Source organism: Sarcophilus harrisii, chromosome 4 (genome assembly GCF_902635505.1).
Source record: "Sarcophilus harrisii chromosome 4, mSarHar1.11, whole genome shotgun sequence".
NCBI lineage: Eukaryota > Metazoa > Chordata > Mammalia > Dasyuromorphia > Dasyuridae > Sarcophilus > Sarcophilus harrisii.
Window position 1 is genome coordinate 88,700,832 of NC_045429.1, and position 18,548 is coordinate 88,719,379.

General features: G+C 33.3%; 1 protein-coding gene across 2 annotated transcripts in view; it reads right to left on the reverse strand.

The window, feature by feature from the left end:
• Positions 1–18,548, reverse strand: part of KCNT2 (potassium sodium-activated channel subfamily T member 2) — a 542,167-nt gene that overhangs the window by 126,049 nt on the left and 397,570 nt on the right. For both annotated transcript variants that reach the window (XM_031937081.1, XM_031937080.1), the window contains exon 15: positions 517–666. In XM_031937081.1, the coding sequence (XP_031792941.1) occupies positions 517–666 (150 nt within the window). The remainder of the gene's footprint in view (positions 1–516; positions 667–18,548) is intronic.

The window sequence follows — 18,548 nt, forward strand, 5'->3', positions numbered from 1 at the left end:
AGTTCTACATTAAGAAATAGATTCATAACTGCCTTTACTTATATGCAAATGTGATAGTTTTAAAATGATAGAAAAGAATTTCCTTCCAGAGAAGGTCATTCTCTGGTTCTCTGACTAAAAGACAGGGGGAAACAAAACATTAGTATTTTGATCAAAAGGGAAGATAACCCAAAATATAATAAGTGATAGCATTAAATATCTCAATATTCAAAATGATTTGTTTTATTTTTATCTGTAAACTTCCTTGGGAGATTAGATTATTTTCCTTTTGTTTTTCAGTTTTTAATTGCTTGAAAAGGAAAGCACACTTGATAGTTAAAAATATAATGTTGTTTTTATTTATTCTTTTTAAAGAGAGAGAAGCTTTCTCTGGAAAAGTCTTAAATTTCCTTAACAATGATACAAAAACCCAGAGAACATAAATTTGTAAAGAACTGTAAAGTATCCCGATTTAGGAAGCTATGTATAAAAGTAAGTCATTCATATTTTCAAACAACCTTGAAAACAGGAACATACTTTTTGTGGGCATGGAAAGAGGCATATGTGAAACTCTTTCCCTCATATTCAGCAAAAAATGTACTTTCTTCCATGATAATGTGGTACACTTCATTACCAGAGCATCTTCCATACATCTTCTGCCACTGTTCAGGTGACTGCTGGCCTTCTCTGAAATATAGACACAAAGAAGATACATATATATATATATATATATATATGTATATATATATATATATATATATATATTTGTGTATTCCTTATTGGAATTCCTTATGGAATTTAATGTATGGTTAATGAGGTCTTCAATGTTAGATGTGGTTAGCAGAGGAATTCATACAATTTAATCCCTGAGTCCAGCAAGAAGGCACTAATAATGGAAATCAGTTTTCTTCAGTATTCCTGCCCTCTAAAGGTAATCCAGTCATAAATCCAAGTAATGTGTCAAGACCCTGAAGCTAAATTTTCCCTAGAAAAGAAGTTATGGCTCATGGCTTAGCTGCTACCCTCATTTGGGTCAGTCCACTATCTCACTATCTCACCCTGCTTCCTAGTGTCTTTCTCCTTACTTCTTCTCCTACCTTTCCTACCCCAACCCTGAGGAATCTCCCCTAATTCCACTATGCTTCCCAATTCTACTCTACCTTCTTATAGCCAACTATCTCTCTTTTTTTATTATACCTTTTTATTTACAAGATATATTCATGGGTAATTTTTTAGGATTGACAATTGCAAAACCTTTTGTTACAATTTTTCCCCTCCTTCCTCCCACCCTCTCCCCCAGATGGCAGGTTGACCAATACATGTTATATATGTTAAAGTATGTTAAATACAATATATGTATACATGTCCATTCAGTTATTTTGCTGTACAAAAATAATTGTACTTTGAAATACGATTAACCTGTGAAGAAATAAAAAATGCAAGTGGACAAAAATAGAGGGATTGGGAATTCTATGTAGTGGTTCATACTCATTTCCCAGAGTTCTTTCACTGGGTGTACCTGGTTCAATTCATCACTGCTCTATTGGAACTGATTTTGTTCATCTCATTGTTGAAGAAGGCCACGTCCATCAGAATTGATCATCATATACTACTGTTGTTGAAGTATATAATGATCTCCTGGTTCTGCTCATTTCACTCAGCATCAATTCATGTAAGTCTCTCCAGGCCTTTCTGAAATCATCCTGCTGGTCATTTCTTACAAAACAATAATATTCCATAATATTCATATACCACAATTTATTCAGCCATTCTCTAATTGATGGGCATCCACTCAGTTTCCAGTTTCTGGCCACTGCCAAGAGTAGCCAACTATCTCTTTTAGGATGTTAATTCCCTTTCAGGATTTAGCCTACTAGTTAAGGACATGTCCCAACTTCATGAGGTGATACCTTAGGAACTTGTCATTCATATGCTCTCCCCACTCTATTTCATATTTGCCATTCTCAGTATCTATTGTATCCCTCCATTTGGTCTGTAACTTCCTCCCTAAATAAATATACCTTTTGCCAAAGAGAATGGCCATTGTGAATTCTTCATATGACCGAACCTCAACATTTGGTGCCAAAATCCCACATCAGAGATTACATCAAAATCCTTGGCCTTCATCTTGACAAAAGGTATGAAAAGCAAACCCCAAAGTTCCTATTCCTCCTCTAAGGCAGGGTGTCACTGATATAATATGAAACCCTAAAACTTTTGGTTTGGGAAACTCCCAAAACCAATCTGTCTGATTTATTTTGTGGCTGACTGATGATCTAATCAGTGATAATCACATTTCAGAAACTACCCTGAATTCATCTGGAGATTACTCTCTAGTCCTACCCTAACCCTTGAGTCAGAATTAGCCTATCTAAAGTAGAAGGCAGATAAAATGTCTCTCCTTGGTTCTGTCTCTTTACTGGATTCTCTTAGAATCCAGTCCTCCCAGTAATGGAGTCACATTGTTTTTTAACAAATTTTGCCCCTTGACTAGGAGATGGATTCAAGCCTGCAAATTCTTTTGAGATACCTCTCAATACCAGTGTGAGACTTTTGGGGTCCCTCCTTCTCAACCTCAACATCACAGCTGGGAACCACTTTGCTCAGTGGGTATTGAGTAATAGATCTGAAAATGGGGGGAGGGAATTGAATATTCCCCATTTCTCTATGCTTAAGGGTATGATTTCGGTTTTTAGAGGTGTTTGAGTCTCCAGTATTGCAGACGGAACTAATAAAACATCTGTCTAAGAATTTAAAAGCATAATTTTCTCTGTATAGTTTATCTGTATTTGCATTGTTTGCCAGACCCAGGCAATTGGCCTTGTCTTTGCAATTCAAACTAACCTGAACTTTTCATAAATTAAGCTTCTCTCCTTGGAGGAGAGATTCCAGGTCCAAGACTCTCCAGATTAAATTGCCACCTTAATAAAAGATCTCAGCAGCTTATGGTTATATCCAGCCTCTCTGATGTTACTGTAGGCTCTCCAAAACCCTCTCCCCATATCCTGAAGTCAGCCTCAGTTTTTCTTTAGATGGGGGCTTCCTATGTTCCCAAATTAACCAAGTCCTAAAATCCTCTCAGGACTCAAGTATATAGAAGGGTATGGCTCTTTCACCTTCTCCTCAGGAAATAATTTCCCCCCCCTCTCTATCTCTAGAGAGAGATTGCCCCCAGGTGGCTTGGGAAATCTGGGGAGCTCTTATACTTTAAGATCTTTCCCCTTTCCTTCCAAATGAATAGGCCCTGGAATATAAGATTCCTTAAACTAATTGAGGAAAATAGGATAAAAGAGTATCCAACAAATAATTTGTTCAACTGCTAAAAAGCTGGTGGTTCTTGCATTTTTTTTGCAAAAATTCCCATACCAAAAAAAAAAAAAAAAAAAAAATACAGATAAAATCTGAAATTTAGGACTGAAAAGGGTATCATTTTATTTTAGATCAGTTGGCATAATTATATAAGAAGGCATAGTCTCACCCTTCTCTCCCTGAGTGTGGCTGCTCCTAATGTCTGAGCCCTTTCCCATTTCACTGATCATTGGGGTGTTATGCCAAGGTTTCCTTTTAATGTTGTGACCCAGTTTCTCCAATTGTCCTATTTCATTATTCAGAATAATAGGTTATAACTGTTCCCTCTTAATGTTTGAGATAAAGGTTTATCCATTTCAGATGTCATTAGAATATCAGTAACCTCCCTCTATTAGGGTATCCCCACCTAGTACCTCCATTATGTCATTGTTTTTGTTATTCCATAAAGCTCACTGCCCTCATACTCGTAGCTAGACCCTTTGAGATGATAGTCGTGTCTAGCCCTGGACTCAACCTGGATCCATTGGTCCCAGTATTTCTCTCCATTTAATAAACTATTGAATTGGTCTCTAATCTCTGTCTAGCTCAGTTTCTTCGGCATTACAGGGGGAGGTGGAAAGAATCCCACTCATGCTCAGTCGTTTTTTTGGGTCTCACTCTTCTAGTTAGATGAATTTTTTTTTAATTTTTAACATTTCCCCCAACAAAACAGCTACTCATTCCTCAATCCATTATGTGGAAGTTAATACTAGCTTTCCACCAAGCTACCCACCTGGGGGAAAAACGGTCCTTGGTGCACACGTGCGTGTGCGCACACACACACACACACACACAAAAAAAAAAAACCCTTCAGCCTATGTTTACAAAATATTAATGACTAAATATTTGTTTTTATTTTTCAAATTTGTGGTGGTTGTTTTAAGAGAAAAATCATTTTGATGTGGGTGTGGTCCCTTTGAGAATTGACGTTCCTTTCTTTCTGATTCCCAACCCCTCCTAGTTAATGTAATTATCAATCAAGGACCTTTTGATTCACAAATCCTGGTTCCTTTGAATTCCAATAGAAGATCCAGGCCTGTCCTAATCCCACCTGGATCTGAGCCAACTTGGGGCTATACCCACAGGCCCTTCTAGCTAAATTTCCCATTGTAAAAGGGCCAAGCTGGGACCCCTTCTTTGCAGAGGTCCCAAACATGCTAGCCTTACACCTGGCATGCCAGGACCCTCTGTCCACTGGAACCCTGTGTCCAGTGCCCTTCTTATCTCTACCTTTACCTATTTCCTTAACTATGCTTTAACCTTACTTCCCAACCCCATAATAAACCTCTTTTATCAATGTAAGCTTTTTGGGCCAATAAATTCCTTTATTGGGAACCCTTTGCATCACCACTAGACTTATTTAACTCTGTATCCTTGCACTGAATCGAATGTGGTTGCAGGGGTGGGGCTGTTTCTGACTCCCTGTACCCAGGACCTGCCAATAGATCTCAATTAAACCCTAATTTCATTTAGGTACCCCATATGGAGCCCTCATCAATTTCTGTAATGTTAAAGAGCACTTAAATAAGATGCTTAGTAATCCAAGGAACTTCTAAGGGAAGCTTTTTAGATTTCTGGTTAATGGGAAATTTTCTGATAATGGTTATTCAAAATTCATTGAGCAAATTATCTAATATTTTATTAAGTGCATCATGGTTTCATTGTTTACTGCCTCCCATCATATAACCCTGAAATAAGTATAGGCATAATGGTTTTTTGTTTGTTTGTTTTATAGCTTTTTATTTACAAGTTATATGCATGGATAATTTTACAACATTGACAATTGCCAAACCTTTTGTTCCAATTTTTCCCCTCCTTCCCCTCATCTTCTCCCCCCTTCCCCCATGGCAGGTTGACCAATACATGTTAAGTAAGGCATAAAGTTTTGTAAGATTTTTTATTTTTAGATCTAAAGTCTCTGATATGAAATTGGTTTATTTGAGAGAAAAATTTGGGGGAACGGTAATGTTTGGGCTAGCTTTCTGGAAGACCTTCAGAAGGGCCTTGGTCCCAGCAGTATAGACACCAAGAGAATAGTCAGGAGTAAAGTCCAAAGTCTTTATTGTCTCCTTCTGTTTCCCAGTCTGAACCAGTCTCCCCCATAGTGCATGAAGCAGGAGAACCACCAAGAAGCTGATTAAAGATAGAATGTCTATCTTCCAGTACTTGTTAGCCCTTATATTGTAATTACATCATTACAGCATACTGATTATGTATGAACTAGAGAACCATTGCATCACCATACTAAGTACTAAGATATTATATATATATATATATATATATATATATATATATATATATATATATATATATATACATGAAATAGAGAACGATTATCTCATCAATTCCATTGAGTTAAGACCTTGTTTCAAATATACTTCTCCAGAGTTCTGGCTCTCTACAGGGAACTACAACTAATTTATTTTTTGAGTTTGAATCCAGTTATGGAGAAGACCAATAAATCAGAAAACCCACTATCCCAGAGAAATGCCACAGAACTGCAAAAGGTGGAGATTTGTTCATCTGGGCAAAGAAGGAATTTAAAGGATGGCTTTTTGAACTCTACTTGAGATCAGACCCTTCTAACTTGATTCCCAAAATTGTCTTCCTTTCTATTGGAATGATTACCACATATTTCTGAGTCTGGCAAGGGGATGGAATTCATTTGTAGTTTTCATACCTGAAGTCAACCAGATACTTTGTTCAGTCCCTTCTTTTTTCTCTTTAGCACATTTCTATATTCAGAGCAAGTGAAATTTAAGTTGTAAGCAGACCATGACCATTAAAGGTTAAAAAAAGAAGAAAACTAAAAAGTAGCATTTAACTTTCCAGAGACTTCTCCAAATAGTTTAAACATCCAATGCTCCAGCCAAAGTAGGATACTTCCTGATCCCCAAACATGTCCTGAAACTTTCCAGCCTCAATACCTTTGCTCACAGTTATTTCTTCATCCTGAAGTGTCCACTTTGCCAGTGCTATCTATCCTCAAGCTTTGTCTAATTTCTATATATCTATACATTCGCATAAACTTGCTTGGAAAGAAGTGTGAGAAAATGGCAAGACCTAAGAAACCCTAACACTAACTGGTCTTGGGAGTAGCACACAAAGCTTTAAGGCCATCTGACTTTGGGAGAACCACTAACAATGCTGGCTAATAGCAGTAATTCAAAATTTGTTATCAGTTAGCTGTAGAACTCAATGATGGGAACTACCCCAGACCTACCACTCAGCGATTGTGGTACTTAATAATACCTCTAATCTATAATATTAATTATGATAATTAATGTAATTTAAATGTTAATAATACCTCTAAATTATAATATTAGCATATACGTAATTTTCATTTCTTTTTCCCATGAAGTTATCTTCTTGATGCTGACTTTTTGATAGATTCCCCTGGAATTAGCCCATTGTCAACTAGCACCATTTCTTCCTGCTTCTCTTTGCTAGATTCCCTTGGAACTTTAGTCCTCTTCAATTGGCGGCATGAGTATCTCCTTGCCTCTGCATCTTTGCTAAACTCCTTTAGAACTTTAGCCTGGTGTCAAACAAAGTAATAAATCTTTATCCCTTAACTTGAAGACAAACTCGATGTGCAAATTCTTTCACCAAATATAGCGCCAACCAGGGGAAATCCTAATCTTTTTGGGATGACTTTCTCCTTGACACTTTTACTTAATGAACTCCAAAAATCCAAACTTTTAGATCTGTAAGTAATTTAGATGCCATCTACTCTAACTTATAAAAGAATCTTGACCTAAAATCCAAATTGACCAAATAAATAAATAAAAAGTAGTCATCTATTTTTTGCTTGAAGATTTATAAAGAGGGGCAATAGACTGCTTTTTGAGTGGCATAATTCCACTTTTTGATGCTTATATGTTTACTTCTTATTAAAATTCCAGATACTACTTTGCATTACAGCACTTTGTATGGCTGCCTATCATACTATACACTCAGAAAAAGAAAAGACTCTGCATTGTATTCTTTAAACCCTCTACTATCCAGGATATTGTCTAGAAGCATTAAAAAAAAATAGATCATTTGTTAAACATAATCACTCTAATAATGAAATAAAAGAATGTCATGTTTGTATTCACTTTCTTAAAACAGTTTCTTAAATAGCAGGTATTTGTATAAAATTAATGTTTCTAAGACAGTTGATAAACTTGCTTAAATTTTTATTTTCTAGCTTTTGTTTTCTGGTTTCATTTATACAAAGAGGTCTTATGAAAATGAACCATTAGGACTTCTTTTCAACAAGTTAAGAATTGTAAAATTTACCAATACCTCAAGATCTATAATTTTATCTGAGTGGGAATAGGAGACCAACATGGAAAACAACATAACTAAACTGGCCTTGGGAGTAGCACTTTGGAGTAGTTTCTCCAAAAACTAACATAACTCCAACTTAGATTTTTGAAACACTACTCTCTTCTGGTTCTCCTCTTATCAAACAGACTCTTTCTTCTGAATCTTTTTGGCTGGATTCACGTGAAATTCATATCCTCTAACCACAGGCATCCCATAAGCTTTGTCCTAGTTCCTCTCCTCTCTTCTCTCTGTATTCATCGATTTAATTACCACCTCTATGCTAGTTATCCCAAATCTTCCTAACCTCACAGGAAATCTTTCCTGTCTTAAATTTCTCTGCAGGCTTCCAGTATAACAAATAACGCCTAGGCCAGACGTCTGGCCTGCTAGACGCCTCAAAATGGATGGTCAGTAGACTTTTAAACTCAACATGTCTAAAAACCAAACTCATTCTTGCCCCCTAAAAAATTTCCCCAGGGCAAAGCTATCTTTCTATCTCACAGGCTCACAAATCACATGTCATTTTTCCTCCTCATTCTCAAATACTCCCTGCCCTATATCCAATATGTTGGTAAGGTTTGTAAATGTTATTTTTGTAACATTTTCCAAATATGATTCTTTTTCTCCTTGGATTCTGACATTACACTGGCATAGGCCATCTTTACATTATTCTTAGACTATTGCAATAGTCTGTTGGTGAATTTGCCTTGTTTCAGTTCACTCCCACCTTCTATTCAGTGATTAATCACCAAAGTGATTTTTCTAAAGCACAGTTAGAATGATGTCTCACTGTGTGTCTCTCTAGTGTCTCATTGTCACGTCCTGGATCAAATATAAAATCCTCTTCTTGGCAAAATGAGATGGAGAAATAAATTTTGTCAAACAGTTTTAGTATCTTTGTCAAGAAAACCCCAAATGGATTCACAAAGATTCAGACAAAGGTAAAAGCTACTCATTTCAATGATTAAAACAGTCAATTTCAATTGGACCCCATTTTTGATCCTCATTTCATCACTGAAGAGAGGAAGGAAAAAAGTTAATCAGTCTTGATTATTTAGGGAGGAGATGTGTGTATATGTGTGCATTTTACAGAGAATCAATGCTCTCAGGCTGCTATATCCTTCCTCTTTATGATAAAAGTTAGCATTTAAAATGTGCAATCTTAAGAGGCTTCTTTAGTAATCATTAGAATATTATTTCCTGGATTATTTCTTATCTTCTCTACCCTTGTAAATAGAAACCCAAACTGATCATTAAGATGAGTGAGAGGTTTTAGTCATATGAAAGAGGTTGTAATCTTTTTTCACATTTTTAAATGATTGATATAGGGTCATCTGTTTCATAATATATTACAAAATAATTTTTACTGCTTATCAATTGACTGTTGTACTCCTATAGCTCATTAATTCCAATTCAGAGATTTAGAATTTGTAAGCTTACAAAAGTAAGTTTAGCTAAAACTCAATGCTGTTTGATTTTGCTTGTTATTTTTTGTCCCTAGAATATTCTATTCCATGTTTTTCCTCTCTTTTTCTTTCCCAGTGTTTGCTTATCTTGAAAATCCAGTACAAACATTACCCTTTCCAGGAAATCTACTTTAATTTCCTTAGTTAGAAATAGTTCTTCCCCCTTCAGTTCGTAGATAGCACTTTTTACCTGCCTATTACTAAAATTTTTTTAATGTTATAGCTAGTATATAGTTATTTTGATTTAAATAAATATTTATTTGGCCCTGGCTCTCTGTTGAACCTTAAGAGATACAAATATGAAAAAATGAAAGAAGAGTATGTATTTGACAGTGTCTCTGACACTAAGTATAGTTTACACACTATATCATTCAGCAAGTATTTACTGAGCACTTACTCATGCCAGGCACTGTGGTAAATGCTACAAAAACCATAATCCTTATTCTCAAGGAACTCATTCTCTAATTATAGAGACAATATGCAAAATGTACTTGAGTTTTGCCAAAACACTTGGATCACATACAAAATATAAAGAGTATAAATGGAAAGTAATAGTAGTGACAGGGTATGGGAGATTGGGGAATGGGAATAACTGGGAAAGGACTCTTACATAATAGAAGATTTGAGCATGATTTTTGAAGGCATTCAGGGAAGTCAGGAGGCAGAAATGAGAAGGAAGAATATCTCAGATAGTTGGTAAAAAGACATGGAGCATAGATATCAAGAGAGGAAGAGTAAATAGGGCACTTAAGCTAGATTGTAGAGTATGTGAAAGGAAATAGTGTAAGAAGACTGGAGAGATCAAAAGGGATCAGAATATAAAAGCCTTTAAATTGCTAAACAGCACATTTTATATTTTCTTTTTGAGGTAATAAGGAACCATTAGAGTTTATTGACTAGGAAGGTGATAATACTACATCTATACTTTAGGAAAATCACTTTAACAGTTAAGTGGAAGAGAGATTAGTCTGGGGAAAAACTTGTCAGGGAGACCAAACAGAAGTCTACTTCAACAGGGTAGGCATGAAGTAATAGGAGCCTGCATGAGACTGGTGACTATGATTAGAGAGAAATAGCTACAACCTCCCTGGGCCTCAGTTTCCTTATCTATAAAACAAGAGACTTGGACTAGATCAAATTCTAAGTACCTTCCAATTCTGAATCTATAATCCCATGATCACCAGTGATCCCATGATTACATGTTTATGATCTCTTGCTAGAATATGAATATTTAGAGCTGGGGATCACCTTTGTATTGTTTTTAATTTCTAAGATCTAAAATTGTAAACAGTAAGAGGACACAATTAATGTTTTGTTTTAAAAATAAATAGTAATGACTGAAAGTGTTTTAGAATGTAAGCTTTTTATGGGAAGGACCATTTTTGTCTTGGTATCTTCACTTACAAGCATAGTGACTTGCACATAGTATATGGTATAGTAGATAGAGTGATGGAATTGGAGTAAGGATGATCTGAGGCTCAATTTGAACCTCAGACACTTAAACTGAATGACACCCAGCAAGTCACTTATTCTCTATTTGCCTCAATTTCTTTATTTGTAAAATGGCAATAATAATGGTACTTACCATGTTGGGTTGTTGTGAGGATCAAATGAAATTACATTTTCTTACTATCCATAATGTGCTTCAAAGCTTCTCAAGAAGCATATATTCCACCTAGCCAATAAAGATTTAAGGATTTTGTCCCTTTATGCGTGTGTGTGTGTGTGTGTGTATACACATACATAAAGTACTTCTTAAATCTTTCAACATTATATACACATTTTGACTACTACTGAGAACATATAACAAACTAAAATTAGAACACTAGTAAAGACTATAAAAGATAAAATAAATGGAAACCCAAGCAAATTTTGGAGGAAAACAGGAGAAACTGACGTTTTATGTCCTTCAGTTTTCATGTATAATAAATACATTTGGCTTATCTTAACTTAATCTATAAGGGAGATCATGATCACAAAATGAGAGAAAAAAGGACCTCAGACCAACTAGATCAATTCCTCATTTATAGATGAAGAAGCTAAGGCATAGGAAAATTGATTGGCCTTCAAGATCTCTCAAAGATAGGAAGCATTAGAGAGGGAAATTTTTACTTAGGTCTCTGTGAAATTTATATTCACAAATTTAAAACAGAGAATTCATAGTGAATCTCAGAGATCTGGACTCAAAGTAGGATGAAGTAAATTCAAGTTCATTCTCAAACACATGCTATTGTATAACTATGAACAAGACACTTACCGATTCAGGCAAATCCCTATGATTTGAAGTACACTTACATATCTGCATCAATAGAGGAAGTTGAAATACCAGGGATTGCCTTTAAACATGAAATAATAGGCCCAGAAAAAAATTAAATTATTTTGACCAATTGACTTTTTTAGAGTGCTGTATATATATTCCAAGAAAGATTAGCATCAAATTGGGTAGCATATGAATGAACCTTTGGCAGTAATGTTGTAGAGGAGATTTGCCTTAAGAGGTTGGACAAGGTGATCTTTGAAGTCTCTTCAAAGACTGACTCCATGATATTAAAATTTTAAAGCTACCTCAGACATTTATTATACTATTTTATATATGGAATAAAAGTATAAAAGCATGCAAGAATATGAAGTATACTAATACTCTAATACTAGTACTCTAATGCTCTAAAGTATAGAGTATGCTAACTGGAAACTTCTCTCTCTCTCACCTCTACAGTGATATACATATAATTCTTTATTCTAAGTATTAGATAATCTTAGCTCTCACATTTTGTTCTCTTTAGTTCTTCAGTAATAAAATCAAATGTCAAATAATTGGTTGTAATTTTTGCCAAAATTGCACTAATAAAATATAAACACACAGTGTTACATATTCTTGTTCCTTAGTTACATCTATTTACTATATTATTTCAAGTTATTTCAAGTAATATCATTGCCAAATTAGTTTACTTTGATAATAGTATTTCAGAGGCAAAGAACTGTTGTTTGATTACCTATTTATTATCTAATCCAACAAGTCTCTATCTTCACAAATGTCTTTATCAGGTCTGAACATGATCCTGATTTCCTGAGGGCCATTCTAGAAGGATACAAGATCTAGTAAGTTCTACAACCTTTTAGGTATTGACTCACTGATGACTACAATAAAAGATTCTTTTCTAGGTTAAGCAAAAGGGTGCTGAGATTTTTTTTTTTTACTTTAATAATTCCTGGAGATTTTCTACAAGGTATTAGAGAGGCTATAACTTGGGACAGTAGCATGATTATTCAACCAAACAGAATCAGAGTTCCTTAAACTATCTGAAATATCACTTCTGGAATGAATTGCTACTGTTCTGAAAAGTTATAAGTTTTATTTTTATATATTCATAAGTCAGTGATTACCTTAGGAAAAAAATGAACTTGGGTTAGCATTTGTAAATACAGATTAAAGGTATAAAATGAAAATATATTATTAAAGATAAAAGAAAGGCTTTAGTTCCTACATTTATGAGTATTGATTGTTCTGATAGACCCCCATAAGACACCAATTTCTATTGTTCCCCTAAAGCCTAGGTCAAATGTTATTTTCTGTGCATTTTTTTCTTATTTTTCCTACTTCTTCAGAAATCATCATCCCACATTTCTACTTTGACCCCAACCTCTACTTTTAGAAATTATCCCTTTCTCAGCCAAACCACTTATTTTCACATTATTCTCTATTAATGGTTATTTGTTTACTTTTCAAATCTCTTCAACTAAACTGTAAGTCATGGAAGCAAGAGCTTCTTTGTATTCCCCCTGGTATCTAGAGCACTATCTTATACATAGTTGCTATTGAATAAATATTGGATAAATGGATGGATGAATGGATGCATTTCATTTTATATGGGTATTAATTGAAAATAAGAAAGTATTGTCAACTAGATGATCACAAGTTTATGAATATAATCAAAAGTAGAATGTGGCAGATTTTAATCTTTGCCCTATGATAAAGCATGTCATTTCTTTAAAGTCTGCTTGGTTCTAGTTAGTTGTTTAAAAGGTTCCCAGGATGTTGTTCTGCAAAGATCACATGAAGCACATCAATTCAAAAACACTAATAAACTTTAATTTTATTTACAGAATAAAACATGCACCTATTAATGTAATTTTGTATTTGACATTACTTTAAATATTATAAATTTACATGGTGTAATGGATAAAGTAGTGAAAGTAGAATCAGGAAGATTTAAGTTCAAATCCAATCTTAGATGCTTAGTACCTGCGTGGCCTTGGGCAAGACATTTAACCTCTGCCTGTCTCAGTATCTTCTGTAAAATGAGAATAATAATAGCATCTACCTCCCAAGGTTATTTTGAGGACCAAATGAGATAATATTTGTGGAATGCTTTGCAAACCTAAAAATTCCATATAAATCCTATTATTATCATGAAGGAAGAACTTTGTAAAATTAAAAATTAATCAATTAAAATACATGATTGAAAATTTGTTTGGAATAGTTTCTTTCCTACATATGAAATGCAACAAATAAGTCAGATATATAGTATTTTAAAAACTTCATCTCATGTGAGCCTCACAATGACCTTGCAGAGAAAATGTTATTTATTACTATATTTACTTTTCAAATGAGTAATACAATAAATACTTTGTAAATGAGAGTAAATGCCTGGTGAATAAGTTGTAAAACTAACAAAGATAGGAGGAAAAATTGAAACTGTGGTCTCTTCAGATTACATCTTCCACTTTGTTCATGCTTCTTAATAAAGTAACAAATTAACTTCCCATAGACATTAATTGACTCTTACCCTCCCCTGCTAGGTTTCTTTCTTGAAATAAGGAGAACAAAAGGAGAAAAAATGGGTCTTAGAAATAATGATGTATTACTCATTTAGGTATAGTTCACTGAAGCTCCACAGAATGGGCATAAAAAGTTGTAATACAGAAACCTTTCCATATCTTTATTTTGAAACAGCTTAAATACTTCTATGGTTTCTCATAAATCATTAAAACAGAAATCCTAAACTTTACAAAACATAACAAGCTTAAATGTTTTTAATATTCTGCCACTAGGTGGAAGTATGAAACTATTTTCCAAGTCTCCTAAGACAAAAACTCAATAGTAAAGATGAAGAGTACAATAAAGAATCTAATTTTTTTCAACAAGGATTTTAAGCAGCAACCATTTCCTGAGAAATTCAGTGAAAATGAAAGCAAGAATGCTTAGAAATAAAAGCATGTCATGTACACTTTGAAAAAAATGCTGCTTTCATAGCTATTTTCTCCTTTTGTAATCAATGTCTCTCTTAATGATCAACCATGTCTGACCGATGGAAAACTTAATGCACAGCACTAAAGATCAAGAAATAATTTATATCATCTCAAAAATTATATCAAAACTCCACATGTCTATATTCCAAAATGCAAGCACTACCAATGAAATTATTTCCCTGCATTATTTATGAAAACACAAATATTAGCTTCTTATCCCTTTTTTCTTCCCTGCATTGCTCAACTTCTGAATTTTAAGTAAATTATACTAAACACATCAGTTTAAACCTAAAGGTGTTTAATAACAACAAACAATACAAAACAAACATCCAAACAAAAACAAATGGATTGGCCCAGAAATGATATATAGCTGTTGTTCCTAATGCTCTGCCACCAGAGATTCAACTAATGCAAAGAAAATTGGAATTAGAAGATCTGGTATTAAGGTCAGGCATTTACGCTTTCTTATTTATGTAAGCTTTGGTAAAGCAAACTGAACTTCCCTGAACCTCATTTTCCTTATCCAATTATATTCATGTGCATATTCACAAATATATTTCAAAATCATTCAAATGAATTTCTGTAAATTGCTGAACCTGTCTAATTAATTTTACTTTTCTGTGCAAAAAATATTTTTGTGATGATTTTTGCAACATTTTCATAATTTCCATTCTTTTTCAGGTTTCAAGTAACAAAAAAAAAAGAGAGATAAAATATAATTAGAACATTCTCTCATTTATTCTATGTAATATCTGCCTCTGTGTCTCTCAGAAACAGGAAAATTCCTAGGTTTTAACTTGTGACTCTTTTGGCTGTTCAGGTATAAATGTAGAATTCTAAATTTAAGGAACATTCATTTTTGTTCCCAATTTTCAAGGTCACCATATCCCTATTCTTGTTTTGTCTTATTGCCTCAATTCCAGAAAAAAAAATCTACATTTCCTACTTTCCTTCCTGGTACTACTCAGATGACAATCTATAAACAATAATAGTTAGAGAAAAATAGCTATGACAAATTTGCACCATAGCTAAGTATTATAAATTCTCCTTATGCCTATTTACATTATACAGTTTGTGCATTTTCTAAAAAAAAAAAAAATCAGAAATTGGCTTGTCAACAAGGAAACTTCAAGGTACTCCTATATTTTCAGTTTGTCTATTTTCAGGATATGCAGATTAACATTATCTTGAATTAAGTGAAAATTAAATAATAAATTATCCCTCAAAGGGCCAGGGCAAAGGTAGTATAATATATTACAAATGACATATATATATTTGCAATTACTTGCTTTTTTATTACTATAGGTTATTAAAAGTTGATTACCTATGCTCTCTATTGGCTTGCTCAGAGACTATACCTTATTTATCTTAGTAGAACACAGCACAATGTTGATTATAAAGTTTTTACTTAGTATTTACATTAATAACATAAATATGTATACTATAATGGTCATATACATATATATTATATTTCTACATAATATAATATTATGGTATCACATAATATAAATAACTCATAATAATTAAAATATGTTACAAATATAAACAAAAAACAAATATTGAATTACGAGTTTAAGCTATTGAAACTATGAGTTTAAGCTATATGTCTAAGATCCCAAAGAGAGACACATCAAGTGGACTTGAGATATGTCAAAGACAGACTTTGGATTCATCTTTTCTGATTCCATGGATATTTCCTTATCATCTTGTGTTTCTCCAACAAATAATGGATTTTTAAAAAAAAGTTTCATATAAAGAATAGAGTAAATTCTTAATATACTTATATTTCATATGCATGTAGCCTTTTTTTTTTTTAACTGAGGCAATTGTAGTTAAGTGACTTGCCCAGGGTGTCTGAGATCACATTTGAACTCAGGTCCTCCTGCCTTCAGGGCTGGTGCTCTATCTACTGCACCACCTAGCTGCCCCAAGCCTATTGAATTTTAAAACTTGCAAATTAATGAAAACTCTTAGCTCATTTAATTGTGCATACTACCTTTGAAGCATACCACACACATGGTATTCAAATTAAATCCTCATATAATTGATACTAAAAAGGCAGCTGGGTATATCACTGGAAAAATAGAATAAGTCATTAAAATATCTACACTGTTGTTCTGAAATTGCTAGAATTTTATGTTCTGTCATATCCTGTCAAAATTCAAAAAGTTGTCTATTACAACTATTCTTTTTAGAGACAACTGACATTGCTAATTATTCTTCCTGAAAGTCTTTCTTTCTTTTTTGTTCATAATACTGTCTGGTTATTGATTTGGTGATTTAAAAATAGTTCTAATAAATCAAAGTTGCTTACATTTAATTAAAATATGCACTAGCAATCCTAATATACTTATATATCTTTTCATCACCTAAGTTATACAACTTTTCTCTCTGCTCATAACAAATATTAATTAATTTTAATGTCAGCAAATTTTAAATTCTAAACATTAAAACACATGAATCCATTAATACCACATAAAATAAACAATACAACTAAGTTTTAGATTTAGAAATTTGATTACAAAAAGGATTTAATGTTTTTTTTTTTTTTTTTTTTTGTGTGTGTGTGTGTGTGTGTGTGTGTGTGTGAGCCTTTTTGTAGAGGCAAAGAACTGAAAATAGAGAGGGCATCCATCAACTGGGGTATGACTGAACAAGTTGTAGTATATGATTATGATAGAATACTATTGTAACTATAAGAAATGAGGAGGAAGCAGATTTCAGAAACTCCTGGAAAAACTTACATGAACTAATACAAAGTAAATTTAGCAGAACCACAAGGGCATTGTACACAATCACAGCAATATTGTCTGACTAATTTATTCTCAAACAATTCTGAAGGACTTATGATGAAAAATGCTATACATCTCCAGAGAAAGGACTGATGTCCGAATGTAGACTGTAGCATGTTTTTTTTTTTTACTCTCTTGTTCTTTTCTTTTTTTGTCTGTTTTCTTTTACAACATGAATTATATGGAAATATGTTTTGTGTGACTGCATGTGTCTACCTACATCAAATTGCTTGCCTTCTCAATGAGGGCAGAGGAGATAGGGAAAGAATTTGGAAATCCAAATTTAAAAAAAAAAAATGAATGTCAAAATTGTTTTTACACATAATTGAGGAGAAATAAAACACAGTACTAAATAAAATGGATAAATAAAAACCATGAACCCAGGGCTCTAGAACATTAAGTTATCTCATTCTGATCACACACAGTAAAATGACAGTTTTAAAGGAAAGAGGACCAATTAAAAAGGATGGGATCTGTGTTGTGATGTTCAGTTCAACTACTACTTGTCTTTTGGGGGATCACATCTAAGACAAAAGATATTGCTAATGCATCTTCCATTGTTGAAATTTTATCCATCTGCTTCCCCTTTTCTAAATGTAGCTGATACTAAGATCCTACAGACCCATCTTGGGACTATTTTTTCTCTGAAGATAACCTGGTTCTCCTGGTTCTACTCATGTCCTGTATCTTCTTCTCCTTCCTTCTCTTCACCCTTTTTTTCTTCTTGTTTCCTATTCTTTTCCTTTTTTTTAAACCTCTCCTTTTCCTAGAACTTTGTCACCTTCTCTCTTCCTCTTCTCATTTTTCTGCAACCTCTTACATATGATTATTCTATTAAGCCTCTATTACTACACTCTTCTAACCAAACTATCAATGAAAATTCTAAAACTAAAAATATATACTAGCTATGATCTGCATTTGATTAAAGGGATTTATGCACTTAAATAAGTGAAAATTCTTAATTTGTCAATATATACACACACCACATAACCAATAGATATTCATTCTAAATTTTATACTAATTCTATTGGAACTGGCCTTTTTCTTTTAACCTGCTAAAATATTAAAGTGTTTTTCAAAAATAAAGTTTTTATTTTGAAACTTTTCTCTTAAAGAATTGTTTTAAGGAAATATAAATTTAGTTGTGTAATTTTTATTCTCATCTTTTAAAAATGAGAAACATTTTGAGCTTTCACTTAATGACCAATTTAATTGGCAAGGAGAATTTCAAAAAAAGTGAAAATGGACAATGTTAAGAAAAAATGTTGAAAGAAGAGCACATTAATATGCTGTAAAAACAAATTCTAATTGTTCTAAGGAAGTCAATGATATTTTTAAAAAATCAACACATTAAAAATAATGCATTTTGTTTGAGGACACAAAGAACTGGAAGAGGGTG